The 21,445-nt window shown below is 39.0% G+C and overlaps 1 protein-coding gene across 8 annotated transcripts in view; it reads left to right on the top strand.

Annotated features, from left to right (window-relative positions):
* The window catches only part of cspg5a (chondroitin sulfate proteoglycan 5a), a 44,307-nt gene that overhangs the window by 8,882 nt on the left and 13,980 nt on the right, over positions 1-21,445 (top strand). For 4 of the 8 annotated variants that reach the window (XM_089117915.1, XM_039650726.2, XM_039650723.2 and 1 more), the window contains exons 1-2: positions 3,451-3,921; positions 11,112-12,072. In XM_089117915.1, coding sequence (XP_088974041.1) covers positions 3,825-3,921; positions 11,112-12,072 — 1,058 coding nt within the window. In that variant the 5' untranslated portion in view covers positions 3,451-3,824. Of the gene's footprint in view, positions 1-3,449; positions 3,922-11,111; positions 12,073-21,445 lie in introns of those variants that run through there. The other 4 variants (XM_089117914.1, XM_039650722.2, XM_039650728.2 and 1 more) reach the window with 3 other exon arrangements.

Here is a 21,445-nt window from a genome sequence, read left to right as displayed (position 1 = left end):
GATTGGTTGTCTGTTGCTAAACAATTTCACCACTTTGTTTAAAAGTATACACCAAATTCAGTTCTAGAAAAGAGCATCATAACCCAGGTTTAAAAGTGGCCTGGCGTTAAAAGAGACATTAAAGGGTTAGTTCACCCAAAAATGAAAATTAAGTCATTAATTACTCACCCCCATGCTGTACCAACCCCGTAAGACCTTCGTTCGTCTTCGGAACACAAATGAAGATATTTTTGATTAAATTTGAGAGCTGTATAACTACCACATTGGCTGCCTAAGGGACTGCCTCTTGACGGCCCAGAAAGTCAATGAAGAAAATGTTTAAATATCCCATGTGACTACCGTGGCTCAACTATATGTTTATCAAGCGACGAGAATACTTTTTGTGCGAAAAAACAAACAAAAATAACGAGTTTTTAGAAACGAGATTTCCTTAGATTTCCACGATGCATGCGCGAGAATTGCGATCTCCTTACACTACTTCAGTTCAGTTCTCGCGGATGCGTCGTGGAAATCTAAGGAAATCTCGTTTCTGGCCTACAAGGAAGAAAAGAAATAGTCGAATAAACTCGTTATTTTTGTTTGTTTTTTCGCACAAAAAGTATTCTCGTCGCTTGATAAACATATAGTTGAGCCACGGTAGTCACTTGGGATATTTAAACATTTTCTTCATTGACTTTCTGGGCCGTCAAGAGCCAGTCCCTTAGGCAGCCAATGTGGTAGTTATACAGCTCTCAAATTTAATCAAAAATATCTTCATTTGTGTTCCGAAGACGAACGAAGGTCTTACGGGGTTGGTACAGCATGGGGGTGAGTAATTAATGACTTAATTTTCATTTTTGGGTGAACTAACCCTTTAAGGGTTAGACAAAGGTATACTAAAAGTGTAAAAAACAATCCTGCTGATTTCTTTTTGAGGACATTTTTTTTGCTTGTGTAGTGGTTAGAGCTTTCAACTAAATCCAAGGACAAAGTGAGCCACCTGATTTATTTGTGTCTTGATGTGTGGTTGTGTGTTTTCCCAGTAGGGTGTTTTAGCTAAAGAAGGTGTTGTGCCAGCAGTGCTCATCAAGCGACCTTGTTCTTTACTGCTTTTACACTTCACCCATTCAATAATGGATCATCAGTTACAAATAGGATGTTTGCAGAATTCAGAATGTAATTCTTTCACCAACATTAACTTTTTCTCAAAACCGTATATATAAAGTAAAATAGTATTTGAAAAAGGTTTAACAGAAACATCTTACACGTGTTCAGCTTCATCAGTGCACTGCCCTTAACCTTTCACACTGATCACTATTATACATTTTTAATAGGCATTCCCACTGTGTCTCTATTTTTAAACCTAACCTTATTAATAAAACTCATTTCTCATGAGTGCATTCAAAGAAACCCATTCAGCGTTCATTCATAACCAGATAAAAGTTTGTTCAGCAGGGAAAGTTGCAGTTTTACAACCATCTCTCAGGCAAGTGTCTTACTTTATACTATTTATATTATTTTTTTCGGTTTGAGGTCAAATTGACCCCAGTAGGTAAATTTGAGGGGTTAAGCATATATGCGATCAAAAGGATTTCAAGATCTGAAGCATAAATTCTATCCAGTGCATCCAAACCTTTGACTGGAAGTCTAAAAGTTTTTCTCCCAGCACCCATAAGGGAAATGTATATGGTTGTATATATGTGTATTATTGTAAGAGCGCTGGTTGGAGGCCTCGGTACACCAGTTCTTCGCTTCCACGGTCCCTTTGAAGCGGAGCCTGTTGGCACTTAACCCAAATCTTGCACTCGGAGAGCAGTGTGGGAACCAGTAGGGGGGGAGAAGGAGGCATTGAGACAGGGTTAATGAGTCTGTGGGAGAATATCAGTTCTATGGGATTTTCTTTTTTATGGTTTTGTATATACATATTTAAATATTTATTTTTGTTGCTCTTTACGGCCTGAGCACCGATGGTGAGCACCCTCTTGTAATTGCTCCATATTCTATATTAGTATTGCAAAACCTCACTACAGTAATGCCGTACTAATATTACTGTTCAGTGACCAGAGGAAAATCCTATATCCTGTTTGAAATATTTATGTATAGTATTACAGTCCCCTGTAGGTTCAGGAAGTCAAAAAAGAAAGGAAAAGCCACCCAGTGACACTTTCCATAGATTTTAAAGTCTTTTCCTTTATGAATGATGTAACTGACCAAAAATTGCTCTCTGGATGTGTTGCCTGCTGAAATGAATTGCTTTCATGTCCCTTTTCCGTTAGCGTGGGAAGAAACTTACAGAGGAAAACTGAGTTTTTTTTGTCTATACCTCTAGCTTCATCAAATTTGTGATAGCCGAGTAGGTTTAGATGAAATTCACATTGCAAATTGAGAGGTATTATGGTTCATTTGTCCTATGTTACTAAAGGACAGTCAGTCGATTTATTGATTCTTTATGATGCAGTGAATTTTGTGATGTTCTTCCGTTTAGCATTATTAGTTATTTTCCCAACTAGAAGAGAGAAATTTCAACCTTGGACAAAGTGAACGCTATCAACACACACACATAGAGGCATTGGTGAACCGCCTGTTGCTGGTCCCTTGTGTTTCTCAATGGTGCTGTGTGTAAGAATGCTGCCGACCCCCACCGACACCTCCAGCCCTCATGCATTCATCACCACAGCCGGAGGAGTGCATCTCATGCCTCCCGCCCCTCCTCTGCTTTATTGTTCCATTCTCCTCTCCTTAAACCATCAACCCGTAAACAATCTGGACCATATCACAGCCCTCCATAACACATCCATCTCCCTTTGCCCTCTTATCCACTGCACTGTTAGATTTAAATTCATTATTGAAATCGGCAGGTTTCTGCATTTAATGGGGCACTCATGTCATGTCTAAAACATTGGTCATATCATTTAGATATTCTTATTTTAGAGAAGATGAGGTGAGATGCCCCCTTAAAATAATTAAAAGCATAGAAATGTATTTATTTAAACAGTTTTTTTTTTGGCCTAGTTATATTCAAAATTTGCATAATATAATGTAATTTACAAAATGTGACAATTATATTTTTTCTTTCATATATGCTATTATTTGAATATAAAAAAATAAGCCATGCACAAGTGGTAAAAAAAAATATTTATTTATGGCTTAGTATTTCATATTTTGAACAATTCAATGATAATTATTATTAATACTATTATAATTTACAAAATTATACATTCAACATATGTGCAAATATTTGAAAACGAAAGATTAAGCCACAAGCAGCAAAATCAGTTCCATCCATGGATCGATAACCATGTTTCCAACTATCCAAGATAAAATAAAATAAAAATCCATTGGATGAGCAAGGCAATAATCGAGCTTGTACAATGGAGGGCTGTTTGTGTCTGTCAGTAGCTGAACATTATTGAAAGGAGTAAGAACTTGGGGAGGGGTTGGGGATAAGAGGGGGTGGGGAGACAGTGGGAGCCGAAATCATTTTCCCTCTCATACTGTGAGAACGCGTAGAATCGCATCTCTCCAAGTGGACGCGCGTCGGTTTGGTTTCCGAACCGATTGATTCGGCCAGCGTCCGTCCGGTTCTCAGCAAGATCACCGACTTGCATTTGGTCTGTGGCAATGGGACCATAAGGGAACAAATTCCATCGCATTGAGAAAAAAATAGAAGTAAACAAATACGACCAGAGAAGACACCTCACAAAAGAAGTGGACATGGAGAAGCGCCGAGGAGATGCGATATAACAGATCGGACGAAACACATCTAGGATTTACTTCTCGCATTGAACATTTTCCATGAGACTATAGAATTTTCATCCAGCTAGATTTCTTAGTTACACGCAAGCATGTACCGAAAGGAGATGAGGTTGTGTCCGAGATGCTGGAGCGTGCCGATGCTCTCTGTCCTCCTGGTTGTCTTCTTGACGCCGCTGTTTGCACATGGTAAGATTTTGTTTTCTTGACATGCATATTAAATCAGCTGATAGTTAAGACTCAATAGCCTTGAAACACGAGGTGGCATGACAGAACAGCATCACAAAATGAGAATGTCGGTCAGTAGTGCAGCCTCTGCTGGGGTTTTGCAGCGCGTAATCATGACTGCGAGCCGGCGGCTGCTGATGTGCCTGGACCAGCGCCGTGGAAATGTAGGTTAAATGTCGAACTGGGATATATGGGTGTTCGTCCAAAATGCACATCATTAATTAACTCGCATTAAAAGGAAGGGCACCACTGAAAACATCTGCAATCGATTTGCAGAGCAATTTTTGTCTTAAATAATTGCTTATTTTTCCTCCAGCCTATGCAGTGGTATTCGTAGTAGTAGTAGTGTAGAGTTACTGCGCCGTGATTACTCCACTGAGCAGCTGTTGTCACTATGGCAATGATGGAGGCGCACAAAGGCAGGGATTAGAGCACCAAATAATTTATGCTCGGACAATCTCGCGCTGCAAATCACACTGTTTATCCGTGTAGTTTGATTTTACGCACCGAACAAGAATGTCTTTGTAGTTGTAATGGTCAGTCACTTGGGTTATTTAAGAGATTGTGTCGTTCATTCAGAGAAGGATGGAGGACCAGCCCAATGAGATGCCTATTCGACCAGTGGTGTGTTTAAAAATTCCGATACATCACTGAGCGTTAGAGATGATCACATTGACGCGCTCGGTGTTTATGTAAAAAAAGCAGGTCTTCTCATTAAATAAATGTAAAGTCTAATGTATAATTCTGCAATGGTGCTTGGATGCTCAGTTTCTGAATTTTGTCGCCCAGCAACAGGACAGAAAAAAATGGTTTCTTGGTGTTCTTGAATCTGTTAATAGAAATATTAATATTGAAGGACGTTATCCATCATATGTGTTATTTCTTTTATCACATTTATCTTGACAATGCCCAAACTGCACTAGATCAGCTGCACACCTTTGTTAAAGCTATAGCCTACTGTGATGGCGGTTAGTCTGGTCAGGTAAAAATGATGTCACCGGTGGCCATGCCCTTTGTTAGCTTCATGCATGGACCTGCTTTTGATTTTAGTTGTTGATTCACTTCCTCCCTTCCATATGAACGATGATTTTTTAGAAATTAAAAAGCAATTTTTTGTATTCCTTGTTGCCTGCTATAAAATGGTCATTCATGTAGAAGAGGAGTGCCATTGGCCATCATAGACAGTCTTTTCCAATCCATTATCCTTATTGGTGCGGTGAAACCTTGCGGGAAAATTTGATTTGTGTCAGTAACTGATTTAATAATGCATTCACTTTCAGTATTTGCCAAATCGCCTTTTTGTTGTCACAAGAGCTGGACACACTTGCCATCTTCTGTGCTGAGAGACTCCGCTGCTTAGGGGGGGAAAAAAGGTGTTGCCCGCCTCATCTTGTCTTGATTTTAATATGATTCTAATATGATTTTTTCATACATTGACACATGCATGATTAATAGCAGTTTAGTGCCACCTGTTACTGTGCATCAGTCCAAAGCCATGGACACTTAAAGCAGGATTCTGATCTCAATACCCTTAAATGAGAAGAATATCAAGATCTCCTCGGACACTGCCATCACATTTAGCAATCCCTACAAATAAAACCCACCATTCTGAATGCAGGTTGTATTCCCAAAGGAGCAATGGCATGCAGTTTTAGTAATTTTCAATGCATGTCCAGTCCAATCCTGAGTATTTCAAGGATTGCAGTTCTTTGTTCCAGGGATATGATGTCATGTACACAGCTTGATACAGGTTGTAAAAAAATAAAGGACCTTTATTGAAGAATCCATGGAACCTTTGAAGTGTTCTATATAGTGGAAAAATGTTCTCTAGATTATTAAAAAATCTTCACATTAAGAAAAAAAGGTTCTTTGAAAAATGGTTCTTCTATGGAATCACTGCGGGGAAAAACCCAGTTTGGAACCTTTATTTTTAAGAGTATATATGTTGTTTAGACATAAATGTGTGGATACGTTTGTGCGCGTGAGCTGGATGAATTTGTAGGCAAAAGGGCTGCGTCTTTTCTGCTGGATCTGTTGCAATGATCTCGAAAACAACAGCTCACACATTTTAAATGGTTTTAGGGGAGGTTAATCAGATTTGCATTCATTCATAATCGTTTGCTGCCCAACAAAGTCAGTGCAGTCTGTTTTCAGAGTTAGGATTGTTTTTTGTTTTTTTGAGCAATCTCTCCACCTCCTTATTTCATTTACAAGGTTTTCAATGCCTTGATTTAAAAAAAAAAATACATTTAAAGCAACCGGGAGTGAATTATAAAAATGTGCTGTCAATGTGGACTACTACCATTTTGTGTTTCATCAGAAACTGATCACCCCACCTCTAACGCATCTACCATTTAATTTCATACATGTAATGAAAACAGATCATTAGCTTATTTAATTAGCTTATCAAAGTAGAAAGATGGCAGAGAAGATATAAAAAATCAGCGGTTGTGCAGATGCTATAAAATTGAGTAGTCTAAAAGACTTAGCACATAGGTGTTTCTTTTTCTAGAAATTGTTGATGTGGACATATAAATTTGTGATGATGGTTTTTCACACAGCGCATTCGAGCTCCGCCGTTGCACACTCTGCACAGCGAGGGCAAGCTGGTTCCCATGGCAACACATCCCTCCTCCATCCAACCACCTGTTGAGTACAGAAATGGAAAGATTTATGCGTTGGGAGGTGGAGAGACAGACGTCCAGTGGCAGCTGTCTGATTATGTCTCAAGGTCAAAAGATCTGAATGTTAATACCTGCGTAAATAGTAAAGTATAATATTCCATGGAGGGATGAAACCAAAATTCACCTCCTATTTTTTTGCACAGGATACTAAAGCGTTTCACAGAACCCTGTTGGATGGAGACAAACAATTTTTTGTTGGAATGACGCAAACTTTTGAAAACGAACGATTTGAACATGATTATGATCACGATTATGTTATCATGTAAACTTCAAAAACACGAATTTGTGAAAACGGTGGAGTAATGCACATGCATATTAGTCTAGTCTATGGCGCGTAGTTTCTTTTTAAAAGTAGGTAACATAGCCAACTATTGGGCTGGCATGTACAATACGGCGTTTTAGGTATTTTCACGGATCTGTAGCTTATTGAAAACGTCTGTAGCCTATTCAAAACGTAAAAAAAAAACGCAAAGGAAAAACTTTCCATTTTCAACATGCTAGCAATGTGCTAAATCATGTTGGCAAAATCTTAAATCATGTTAGCAATGTGTTAAATCTTGCTAGCGATGTATTAAATCATGTTAGCGACATGCTAAATCATGTTAACAATGTGTTAAATCTTGTTAGCAACCTGGTAAATCATGTTAGTAACATTAAATCATGCAATGTGTTAAGGATGTCATGTTAACAACATGCTAATTCATGATTGCAAGATGCTAGCAATGTGTTACATTTCTTAAGCAATCTGTTAAACAATGCTATCAACATGCTAATCATGCTAGCAACATGTTAAATCATGCTAGCAATGTGTTAAATCATATTAGCAACCTGGTATGTCATGCTAGCAATGTGCTTAATAATGTTAGCAACAGAATATATATTTCTTTGTTTCTGCAAAAATCAATATTGATATTGATGATATGTTTCTTAAGCATCAAATCAGCATATTAGAATGATTTATGAAAGGTCATGTGACACCGACAACTGGAGTAATGGTTGCTGAAATCACAGAAATAAATAACATTTTAAAATATATTAACATAGAAGACAGTTATTTTAATTTCTAACACTATTTCACAATATTACTGTTTTACTGCATCCTTGATCAAATGCACAGCCTTGGTGAACATAAGAAACTTGTAACTATTGTAAAAAGTTTTTTTATTTTGAATAGTTAAGATCCACACCCCTCCCTCAAACACCACCTTTTTTCATTCCTAATGGATGAAACTAGATTTTTTTTTCTCTTTGAATATCCCGTCTTGCTCGTATGGAAGTTATTTTGGTTGTAAACAGCAATACCTAAAAGAAATTACAATGTTACACTAGACTTATAGATGACAGAAAAAACGTTAAATGAAGCTGTTGGGTCCATGGCTTCTGAGATGTACCTCCCTCAGTTCTTGCTCAGGCAGTCTGCCATCAGAAACCCATCTGAGGTACAGACGAACTGTCAGGGCTCTTCGCTGTCCTCCCTTCACTGTCTGCAGGGCTGCACAAACAAAGAGCTTGGCGTCTCTCCAAAGTCATGCAACCGAGACCCGTGGCCATCATTCCTCCAAGCCTGGCCAACAAACAAGCGCCAAACCCCAAATTACCTCCTCCCCTCTGGGATGCATTGGGGTGCCTGAGAGAAAAGGGGGTAACTGAGTATTATGTAACAAGATTTGACCATCTGAGAAAAAAGGGGAAACACAAGGACCCTTTTGTGTCCGCTTTGCCTGGGGCCCCCGGTTCCTCGCTTCTGTAGTGCGTCCCGTCTGGGAGACACATTATGGCAGGAGATCTTTGATAATGCCGTGGCTGTAAAGATCTGACCCAAATCTGGCTATTTAACCCACACAATCTGCAAAACCAGCATTTTCAGCAAGTGTCAAATGTTTTGTTTGACCGACTGACCGCGTATTCTGCTAGAAGAAAAGGAGATGCATGAAAGCGCCATGACACGCCTGCTAACGGTTGATGGACGCTGTGCATTAACTGTTCGCACTTATTAAATTCAGACATTCCACACCAGAGTTTGGTTTTCTATCTCTAGTTTAATCACTGGCTGCCCTCTACATGAGTCACACGGAAACACCATAATACGCTTTGGCTAGCAGATGCACTAAACTGCAAATATGATTATGCTACTCAAATGAGAGCTTTATTACTTGGCATTGGCCATGTTAATGGCGCAAAACACTTTAAATCTGGAGATCGTGTTTTAACTATACGGTACACATCTGGTTTCTATCTAGTCAGATTGATGATGTCTTCCTGTATTAGTCATCATATTTAAAGCCATATTTGTCTTAAAATAAACATAGGATTCTCTTTTGTGTATCAGAAGAGCTTTGATATTTGTCCCTTTAGTTAAGTAATTCACAATATATGTTATTTTGCACTTTCAACATTCAAAAGTTTGGGATCAGACATATTTTATTTAATGTATGTTTTTGAAAGAAATGTTTACTTTTATTCAGCTAGGATGCATTAAGTTTATCAAAAGTGACAGTAAAAAGTAAATAAATGCTGTCATTGTAAACTTTGTATTCATCAAAGTGAATTTCACGTGCAGCCTTGGTGAATTTCACGTTTCTTTTCTGCTCAATCTACAGAAAACTAAATGGACACAGTTTTTATGGTTGTTTAGAGTCAAAGTTTCGGATGTCTTGAAAACAGCACTTGATGACCTCCTCACCCTCTTTGTTTTGTTGTGTGTGGTGTTTATGCTTCAATGACTGATTTGACATCTGTGTTTGAAAGGCATGTTAATCCTGCACGAATAGAGAGATTCAAATGCTCATTTCTAGATTCGCTAGTGTCTAATGTTACCACAAAGGAGCTGTATCAGATTCATCTCCGTCAGATTTGTCACATAAATACTACATTAGTGATTCACACTCTCTAATAAAATCCAGACCAAGCACATCTGGCCATTTTTGGGAACCTTTTTCCGAGGGAGCATCTCTGGGCCAAAGATCTTAGTCTCCACTGTCACATGTTATGTCTCCGACTATATCCTACTCAGTTTATTTCTTCATGTGTTTAAAAAGCATAGATGTTATTGGACCAAAAACTCATCAATAGAGCTGTCAGATAATAGCACTGGAAAATCAATGTAATCTTTGGAAACAACGGTCTTCAAGAAAGAGAGACTTTCATGTAAGTTTGCTTAGACTTTTGCTCTGTGTGACAGGAAAGCAAGTCCATATATACTTGTTCACAAAAAATGTTATTGTCATTCCAGAAATGCACACAATTTCCTGTGTAGTGGAAGCCGCAACAGATATTTTTGAGCTTTCAATACACAAGTGTCTTTGTTCATGTTCAACTTCTATTGAAGTGATTTACAAATTCATTGTGAGAATCAATACTTGTAGTGTTTCTGTTCATATTGTGAAATATTTGTTTGATTTTTTTCATGGAAAGAAATGTAAAAAAGGTAATTGCGATTTTTTTTTTTATCTCATAAGTCTCGAATTTACATCTCGCAATTCTGACTTTATTTCTCAGAATTGCATGTTATAATGTCAGAATTGCGAGATATAAAGTCAGAATTGCGAGATATAAAGTCGTAATTGCGTGTTATAAAGTCAGAATTGTGAGATATAAAGTCAGAATTGCGTCATATAAAGTCAGAATTGCGAGATATAAAGTCAGAATTGCGAGATATAAATTCGCTATTGCGTGTTATAAAGTTGGAAATACATGATATAAAGTCGAAATCACGTGTTGTAAAGACAGAATTGTGAGATATAAACTATTCTGAGGGGGAAAAAGTTAGTCTTTTTTGCGTAACTAAGGGGTCTAAGGGGACTTTTTTCCCCTTAAAATTAGGGGAAAGATTAGGCCTGATCTCACAATTCTGAGAAAAGATGTCAGAATTTTGAGATATAAACTCGCAATTATGTGTTATAAAGTCAGAATTGCGAGATGTAAACTCGCAATTGTGAGGAAAAAAAGTCAGAATTGTGAGAGTCACAATTTTGTCTTTTTTCTCTCACAATTGCGACTTTATTTCTCAGAATTGCGACTTTATATCTCGTAATTGCGCCTTTATTTCTCACAATTCTGACTTCATATCTCACAATTGTCAGATAAAAATTCGCAATCATTTTTTTTTTTTAATTCAGTGGTGGAAACAAGCTTCCATAGATTAGACCTGATAGATAGATGACAAAAGAAGTTATGGGCTTTTCTGGTGGTCAAAGATGCTGTCTGTTTAGCTAATCATTACTCTGCTGGAAGCCCCTATGATTCAAGTCCTGACCCCTAATCCCTAATCCTGCCTTTGAGAACCATGTACATTAGTATAATAATTACACCTAATCTCAAGGCTTGCTAAAGAAGCTTTTTTTAAAGATATTGGGAGACCTACCACTGAGAAGGAAATAAGCAAAGAGTTAAATACAAGTGGCTTTATTGTTTGGATGAATGTAAGGTTTTTCATTCCTCCTAACCTTAATCTTCTCTTTTCAACAGGTAACTCTGTGGTGGGAAATGAAACTGAGGCTGATAGTGCTGTTAATGTGACCTCCTTGTCTACAAGGGGTGAGGAGGAGAAGATAGAGGAGGTGTCACAGTTCACCAGCTTGCCCAGCACCTCAGACCTGACTCCCACCGGACGAAAGCTCAGAGATGAAGATGTAGGCAGTGGCATGCAGAATGAAGTCTTCTCGCCAACTCCAGGAACTCCAACTTCCAGTGAGGGTGCAACAACCACTTTGGCGAGTCCAGACATCAGCCCCGACTCTGCTGAGACTGAATACTTGCTTCCCCACGAGCCTGTTAATACCTTGGATGAAGACGAACAGGAAGGGGAAGAAGAAGTGATGCAGCAAGTGCCTACACAACCACCCTGGCAGGATGCTAAAGGAGACATGAAGACCACTGTATTTGACCTTGACCTTGAGACATCTCCCATGACCCCGTCCCCAACTCATCCACCCTCCCCATCTGACGTCACCGTAGATTTCTTCGACTCTAGCTCCCACCGCAAGAACCTAGACCCATCGTCTCTGTCTCCGCACGAGCTTCAGGGCCGTGACCCCACCTCCTGGGCCATGCCTGACAACTACGACTACATGACGCCCTACGACGATAATGTGACTCCCACCATCGACGATGCGACTCCTTCTATCGACGATTACCCCAGCAGCAGCACTTCTGAGTCTTACGATGATGACGTCTCCACTACTCCTCCTCCCAAACGCTTTCCTCCTCGATTGCCCCCCAACCCTGGTTTCACGTTTCCCAAAGGAGCCACTGCGGAAGAAGAACCCCGTGCTCCCCCTGCTGTGATCGACTCAGTTAATGGCTCAGACTGTCGCCAGGGCTTTGTCCGCACCAATGGAACCTGCAAGTCCCCATGTGATCTGCAGCCCAACTACTGCCTCAATGGGGGCCAGTGCTACGTCCTGGAAGGAACTCAAATGCTCTGCAGGTAAGCCTTTAGAAGAACCAGGTTATTCACTAAGACAAGAATCACAATTCATTTTGCTTATACTTATCGTTTGGTTTGTTTAGGACAGGTGTGCTATTACTTTTCTAGGTGATTAGACTTGCAATTTTCGCTTAGTAGATGTTGAAACAGGTGACTAAATCCGATAGTCTTACATCAAAGGTGTGACCATATCTAGTGACCATGCAGAGCACTTGAGTGTTGGCTCTTCTAACTAGAAACTTTTAACTTTGAATATTGGTTTTGTTTAGAACAAAATGTTGAAAACCCTGAACTTTAAAGGTTTAGAGGCCCCAAGAGGGGGATCAGATAGACAGACAGATCCTTTTCTAGTCATTCCAATTCAACTTTTGGTGGGTTGTGGCAGTTTCACAATCATATTTTGAAAAGGAGTGTGGTAATTTTTTCCCCTACGTACCTGACTTAGGTTGAACCGAGTGTCCATGACACCTGAAAATATTATACTCATTTGAGTTTACCTATGACTGCTCAGGTTGACGCCTAAGTGTAGCTATTATGACAACATAAAATGCCTAAGAATTATAGTTACCTGACCGCAATCTAAGAGTTGAACGTCGTCTCGTTCCGTTCGAACACTATCACTTGGGGATAAGGTCTCTAGTGTTCTTAATCGGCTCCACACTATCACTTGGGAATAGGAGTAAGATCTCTAGTGTTTTTTTTTACTAATTTGCTGCACAGCAATAATAACTGACAGACTTCAGACTTTGAATATGCTTTAATGACGTCCGGAGGATCTCAGAGAGAATCCCACCAGCAAAAACTATACAACAGTTTTTAAAGAATAGGAGCATGCCAAAAATTATATGATACAGTACATAATTTCCCTTTTAATGAGAAAATCCATCACAGGAGCCATTCTCAATTTTGCACATCCCTGTTTAGAAACCACTAGAAATGACCTGGCAACCACCCACAACGCCCTAATTTATGCATGAGCAAACACCCCCGGTGTTTTCTTTGGACAAATCTAGTTCAAAATTGGAATGAAATGGAGGGAACCTCTCAAGAAGATTTGCCTTTCCTCATGGCACATCTGGTCACAAGGGGAACTAAGGACTTGCACAAGGACAGGCTGAGTGCTGCGCAGTAGAAAGCACCACATGTTTTCCCAGATTCTTTATGAGGAAAGTTTATTAGGAAACTTCCCTCTCGCTGCCAGATTATTTTGAGCAGAACTGTTTTTGCCCAAACATGTGACCAAACATGAAACATGCACAACAGTCTAGACTCACAAGTCTATGTTTGTTTTCATGTGTCTTGCATTATGCCTAAAAACCTCTCTTTTACTAGAAAAGTCATTTTTAAAAGTGCTATTTTGAAAAATAACAATAACAGCGGGTTCATTAAATTCACTATCACTGCAAATACATTTACCATAAGCAAATGCTATAAAGAGTAAATGGTAAATGGACTGCATTTATAAAGCGCTTTCATAGACCCAACGGCTACCAAAGCGCTTTACATTTTGCCTCGCATCACTCATTCATACACCGACGGCGGTGTCAGCCATGCAAGCCGCCATCCAGCTCAACGGGAGCAGCTGGGGTTAGGTGTCTTGCTCATGGACACCTCGACACTTGGTCAGGTGCAACCGGGGATTGACACCAACCTTCCGGCTGGTAGACAATCTACATGAACCACTGAGCCACTGCCGCCCCATTAACCTGTAACTGCTATAAAGAGGTCATCATGAGGATTATGTTTAAGCTGAAAATAAGTATGAGGAGATATGAAATTCAGCTTGTTCAAGGGTAGATTAGGTCAAAATGGGGGGGAGGAGGCTTGAGAGCCGAGTTCACTGCTTCCTGAAAGGCAAATACCATATTTTCTTTACATAAAAGCCATATCTTAATGATATTTTGGGGGTTTCAGGAGGGTAGACTATGCTATCATGGGTTCATATGATATCAGTACTGCATGATTGTGAAATTAACCATTATTCTCTCTCCACAACTCTTCCAGACACACACACCGGTTGTAATTCACATTGTGATTAAGATCTAAGACAATCCCATTGCCAGCCGGTGACTATTAACAACCTATCCATGGTCATAAATCTCTTGTTCCTCCCTCTTTTTAGATTTGTGCAATGACCCTGACTGTATCTACAACCTTTGTCAGTCCAGAGGTCATGGTTAGCTGTAAATTTCAGATTTAATCACATTATTTATTTTTTTTCTCCATCCAATCTGATGGAGTTTGGTTCCTTGCCACTGTCGCCTTGCTTTTGGCTTGCTTTGAGCTTGCTCAGTTGGGGTTATTTAGTGTTTAGCAATGTTGTTGATCTGTGTTGTGCTACTTTCATGTTATCACTGTGAAGCTGCTTTGATACAATCTGTATTGTGAAAAGCGCTATATAAATAAATGTGACTTGACTTGACTTGACTTATTCTTATGAATTTCATTCCTAACTGAACCTTTTATTGCTCAGAGATGGCTCTTTCATAGCTCATGAGATTTGTCAGGTATGCTTCATATACGAATTTTGTCTCAGATGTTTCTCCTAAGACATTGAATGCTTGAATTTAGGATGGTTTGCATGCAGTTTGCAATAAATATAGAGCTATACAGTATGGATGAAGAGATGATTTGATTTTGAATGTTTGAGCAAATATTGAAATCTCTGGGATTTTTGGATAATTAGGCACAGTTTGAGAGTTTGTTGAGATCTACTAGAGGAGATATATAGTATTGGAGATTACCGGGGTCTTTTTCTCAGGAGAAAACTCAAAGAAGCAGGAGATTTAGACCTCCATATGTTCTGTAGGGGAACAAACAGTTGTCTGTCTGTCAGTTGTGCTGGATTAAAATTATTTTTTCCTTCCTTTTCCCCTCTAAATAATACCATAGTAACATAATACGAGCAGTCCTTGCTCATATCAAATGATCTTGCTGAAAACTCCCAGTTACTCCTCTCACCTATACATCTTCATAATCACCAGCGTCATTTATTACATCTCTAGTCACTCTGAATAAGAGCATCTGCTAAACTGAATCAGATGTGATTTGTTTCTTCTGAGCCTGTCTCCGAGTTCCTCATCATGCTTATGATTTGTAAACAGACGTTTGCCCTACCAGTAACCCCCCCCCTTCCCCCTTGAGGCCGGTTACCCTCACTAACTCCCCAAAACAAGCCTAGTCAAAGTGGGTCAGTGGAGCTCTGGGCAGCAGTGTCCCATGTTGGCTTTGTTTATATGAGGCTCGCTTGAACACTGATTTATTCACCACTGCAATCTTATTAGAGAATGAATGTTAATGGCTCAGACATCTTTTCAGAGCACCATCCTTCCCCCTCCCCTGCGCACATGCCTCTCTTTCAGGGATCTATCAAGAGCTTTCTGTATGTTTGGACGTATGACAGATGTGCCTTCATTTCAGTTAAACAAACATGTTTTTGATTGTGATTCTAGCCAGTGAAAGTTAATGTTAACATGCTAGAGGACTTTTTATGCTCTTTCATAACTCAATAGAAAAGTTCTCAATTACACTACCGTTAAAAAGTCTGGGGTTAGTAAGTCCTCATTTAGGAGTCACACTCATACTCCTCCTGGTCACAAGTGGCTGAACACATCAAATGCAACTTTTTTGTAATATATTGTAATATACAGCAATATTAATCTCCGTCATTCCTTCACAAGAGCACCAATGGCGCATGAGTGTTGTGTTGGCGTAAGAGTAGATGTTTTTGCATGAACACACATTAGAGATTAATATTTTGTAAATTATGTTTTTTGCACAAACAAAGCACTCATGTGTCTTCATAACATGGAGTACTTTTATGATGTCTTTACTACCTTTCTGGGCCATGAAAGTGGTTGTTGCATATATAGGCTGTCAATGGAGGGACCGAAAGCTCTCAGATTTCATTGTTTTGAAGATGAACTAATGTCTACGGGTTTGAAATTACATTAGGATGAGTAATTTTTGAACTTTTTAGGGTGAACTAACCCTTTAAATTATATAATTTGTTAATTTAGATTTTGAAAATCAGCAAGCGCTTCATTTTCTTCATAGATAGAGTGTTGTTGTGACAGACACAGTTGGACCTGATTAATGATTGGTCTAATCCAGTCCTGATCCTTCTCAGTCACTGGGTTATTACCATTGGCGGTCTAGTAAAAGCGTTCTCCATCTGGGGATCACCCTCATACCACCCCAGGGGATCCGGCAGGGGATCAAGTGGCCTGCCGCCTCTCAAAGCTGAATATTGTAAACCTTTGTAACCTTGGTAATTTGGGGGTTTTATTCAGCAATCGAGGAGGGATGATTGTGACAGCAGTGCTAAACCACATGTTTAGAGTTAATGAAGGGTTGCCGCTCATGGTGTGGCTGTTTACGATGACGAGCAGTACTGACACTTAATTAAGAGACGGTTGAGCGCCAAGTTTTAGTGGATCTTCCTAAAGACATTTTTTTTCACCGCAAGTTCCCAGTTCATTTTTTGATGGAAGATAGGTGGCAAAAATCTTGTCCCCTGTCAGTGTACTGTGTGAAATATTTTTTTAGATTAAGACCTGGGCTCATTGTTTGTCATTTTAGAAATGCATCTGCTAAAAATATTGTTAGCACTACCGGTGAGCATCCAGATGTTGCTGAATAAGATGCATTTTGAGGCTGTCAAGTCAAATTTATTTATTTATATTTCTTAATACACATTGTTTTAAATCATGGTGTTAATATTTATAATAACTTATTATACACATGAATTATAGTCACATTTTGGAGCTGGGTAATAATAATATAGCCTAGTTTACATTTTGCGACAATACAAGCAATCAAGCAGTTGAGGTATGCTAATATATTTCCCTAAGAGAGTATACTGTATATACAATTAAAGTTGGACATACTTAAATCCAACTTTATAAATAAAGAGCTGGGCAATAATATAGTTACAGTTAGTTGAGCTTTGCTGTATATATCGCTGTTTGTGATTTCTGTTTTTATGTGAATAAATACAACTTTATAATAGAGCTGTGCAATAAAATAGATTAGATTTTCTTCAACTATATAAACGTACGCATAAAAATACTATATGTACGCAGGTAAAGTAGGAGGCACTACGTTTACAACTTTTAATATATCGCTAAACGATAATATAGTTTACATTTTCCAAAGATAAAACAATCAAGAAGTTGAGATTTACTATGTAGTACACACTGCTTACCAAGTTGTGTTTGGTTATTATACTTCTAGTAGTTGTATAATTTGTTAGCAATTTGTTAGTTACAAAATAATTCATTATCTGGTTGTTATCTGTGGAAAATATGTGAATTGGATTACTAGACCTGCCTGTCTTAAATTTACATTGTTCTTGCAAATATTGTTTGCATGACTAAAGATGACTTTCAGTTGATTTGCAGTATTTTATGACATGTAAATCATTGTGTGTAATCACACGTATGCATATTTTTGAGAACAGAAAAGGTTTCTTGACATTTTTATTACAATAATCCAAACTATCTGTATATATGTTGTTCTTGAAAGAGGGAGAGATATCAGAGCAGAGAAAGAAAGAGAAATGGAGGGGAACAGAAGGGACGGTTGGTCTTAAGAGAGATATTAGTGATGGAATGACATGTCATCACTACATCTGTTTCAACTACTGCTTGCTACTGCTCAGCTGGGGCTGTTTGGCATCCATTCATCTCAACACTCCATGTAACACACACACACACACACACACACACATGTGCACGCAAACACAGTCTTAGCTGGACCATCTGTCCAGACGGCAGCTTCATAAACTTAAAACTGCCCATATTTATACACAGAGATTAACCACACAAATTCGACCCTCATTTAGTTTAGACCACCTATTTCTATAGGTGCACTAGCACAGTCATGATGTTAAAACTAATGGTCTTTTAGAAATTATGCTTGGCAAACACAATTTTGCTTGGTTAAATGTATGGTTCACCTAAAAATATTATTATTTTCTCCCCCTTGTGTTGTTCCAAACCTGTATGACTTACTTTTTGCTATACTGGTTGAAACTCTGTTCTCATCCTGATAGAAATCAATAATAGAAGTGGTCTAAATATTAAAACGTGCATATCGCTTCTGTGGAAGTCTCTCAGGACAAAAATCTTCACTATTTTTTTGGTCCTGATAGGATGTCAAACATGTATTTCCATACCTCTGTGCACCTTCTCGTGTTGACATTGCACAATGTCAGTGTGTTGTGTAGACAGTCACCTGGCACTGTAAACAAACAGCAGTCATCTTTTACAGTTCCTCGTGAACCAAAACTACGAGCTAATGCCGCGTTCACATCATGTTGTAACCATAATTACGTCCCACCCGGAGCTGTTTATGTCCTTTGAGACATGATGTAAATTAACGGCGTCTCATGACACTTTAGACTCTGCTGTGTGCGTTTCAACCAAGCGGCAAAAATGAAGCCTACCCGGAAGTGCGGAAAACTGCAATACATCAAAAATCCGCTAGGGGCAGGTCCCAAAAGAGAGTTTCTCGTTTTTTCGAGTTTTCTTGTGAACTCGTTAGTTTAGATCGTATTTAGATGTATGACAAATAAGGGCGTGGTTAACTTTGATTGACAGCTTGATTGACAGCTGATAACGATCTGTGCCGAGTGGAATTCCTGAAATTTGACGTCTCGGCCATGATCTGACAAAACACCATCATACCACCTCTGTATCCTTTTTGAACATTTGTATTGAAATTTTCCAAGATGGCGCCGCCCATGCCCCCTATAAACGGCCTCAAAACCGTTCTTCAGAAAGTCAATGGGTGATGTCACAGACGCTTTGTCCATATTTTCAACAGTCTATGGTTTTAACGCCATCTCACGTCCAATTCACGGAAATGAGTTAATTCGTACAAATTTCTTCGACCTCACTAGTACGAATTTCTACGATTTGTCTAAACCAGTGATTGGTAGGTTTAGGAGTGAGATCAGGGGTAGGCAATTTGAACGAATTAGCCACCTCGTATATTTACGTTGATGCGTTCAGGTGTTTTGAAGATGAGAGCGTTCTGAAGGAGGGGTGGGATCTCATGCTTTCAAAGCTAGCCACTCTGAAATTGCACACCCTACCTTTAATAATGATAGAGTTTACATTTTTGATTGAACTATCACTTTACTGAGCTAAGTAGCCTGGTGGCTTGTGTACTGTAACTCACTCATCCACTCAATTGCACTTCGGATTTTCTTGTAACTTCTCAGAATGTATCTAACCATCTGATTTCATTTTACATAATAATATTAATATTGTGTAAACAGGTTTGAAGTAGGCTCTGTTTGGGACGGCAGCTAACACAAGATGAATATGAATGATTGCATAAGGTTTGCAGTTATAAACATGGGTGAGAGAGACAGTGGATGAGGGAAGGAGATAAATAAGAACGTAACAATGCACAAAAGTAATAAAAGATCTTGACTTAAAGCCCTGAAAAGAGGGTTGGGTTAGAAAACAGGCAAGATAATGGGTGTAGAATGTAATTTAGATAGCATGCAAACTTTGAGGAAGAAACCAACACAGTGAAGAGAGTGTTGAGATCTGGGAGGGTGGATGAGAAACAGCTGAGGGGCTGAATAGACAGACTGCTTTATACAGCCCACTGTAAGGATGCATTTATATGCACACTCACATCAACACGCATGACACCTCTCCCTTCTGGGATTGAATGCCCTCGGTGGCGCCGCGCCAACCCTGTTTTCCTTCGTCTCGCTCTCGGTTGGCTCAGGCACAAAGGGGCATACAGGATGCTGTAGTGAAAAGAAGTGAAACCTCAGACCCCCCTCCCGTGACCACCAAGACTGTGAATGAAGACGACTTCCTTTCATTATAGACATTTACATTTGAGTGTGTGTAAATGTGGATGTGGTTGAGAGAGAGAGGGGTGCAGTCAGGGTTGCAGATCATTTGCGTTTGATTGCTTGCAAATGTTTCAGTTATCTTCAGATTTGAGTTTTATTATGTACATCTGTTTTTCCTCCATCTCTATTTGAATCTCTCTTTCCCACGATTATCTGCATGATGCGCCATTGAAGCTTTCGTAACGCGCTTAATGTAATTTGGGCATGTTCCTGGAGCAATATCACCAATTTCTTTTAGTTTTTCCCTGTCAACAAAATATAGGAACTAATATATGAAAACATCTATTCATGGAAATGCCTATACATGGATAAATCACATCACTCTTAGCTATAATGCTGGTCGAGGGCATGTTTCAGATTTCATCCTTCAATCTGACAGCGGCATCTGCACCTCTGATGTTGTTTGCTTGTCTGTCCTCTGACAGATACAACCCTACTGTTTGTTATGTGTGCAAGATGGAGGAGGAAAAGTTTAGGGAGCTGATTGAGAGGATGCAGATGCCCATGGGCTTTTATTCCTGAGAAAACCCAGATGCAAAGGCCAGCGTCCTGAAACCTTTTTTGGTAGCAATATTTTCACACACGCTCAAACATATTGTAACATCGGATTGCCTTATTGGATTATCAATTGAGGCAAATGTTTTAATATGACAGATCCTGACAGTCTTTGAAGTTAGTTCAATGACTTGGGTTCAGAACTGGTGTTAAATCCAGTCTAAAGCTGTATCGAAGAAACTGAAGGTAAGATAAAGGCAGTGAACTTGTCATCCACCCAGGTGTCTGCAAAAATGAATCGTAAAAATGCTGAAGGCAGGGAATTTTAACTCGCCCTTGGTGTAGGAGATGCACTGAGCCCCCATGAATAATTCATATGAAACAAGAGACTACATTGGGAATCAAAGCACATTTTTTGGGAAGCCAGTAAGGATTAAAATACTGTCTTAATATGGTGTGTTTAAAAGGTGTCTCACTTCAAAAATGAGTGTGCTGGCGTGATATTGGATGAATCCCAGTAAGGGCCTTGTCGCTCCATTTGTTTTTACTGGAGAAGAGGCCAAAACAATTGGCTCCACACTGACCCCTAAAACCTTCTGGTCTTGAACCAGGAACTGCTAATCAGATAATCAGAGGCCAATGGGATAATGTCTGCAAAAAGTAATGTTTTCTGAACAGCAACTAATAATGCAAAATCACGTGAAAATAATGGGACCATTCCATTCATATTGAAATAACCCAAAAAATATTTTCATGATTTGTAATCACAACATTATTTCTTTTGTCAAATCAACTTAAATAATTTATGTAGTTCAGATAACATAATATTTTAAGTTTCTGATGATTAAATCAATCACCTTCATTGTATTCAAACTCAATTTTTCCATTTCAATGAACTTACATTTTTAAGGCAGCCAGGTTACTTCATTTTTTAAGTTAAACCAACAATATTTTTTACAGTGTAGATGCATTAATTGTTTATTGCACCATAAAATT

This window comes from Pimephales promelas, chromosome 12 (genome assembly GCF_988280905.1).
Source record: "Pimephales promelas chromosome 12, fPimPro1.hap1.1, whole genome shotgun sequence".
Taxonomy (NCBI): Eukaryota; Metazoa; Chordata; class Actinopteri; order Cypriniformes; family Leuciscidae; genus Pimephales; species Pimephales promelas.
Note: the sequence above shows the minus strand (reverse complement) of the source record. Positions and strands in the feature narration are given on the sequence as shown.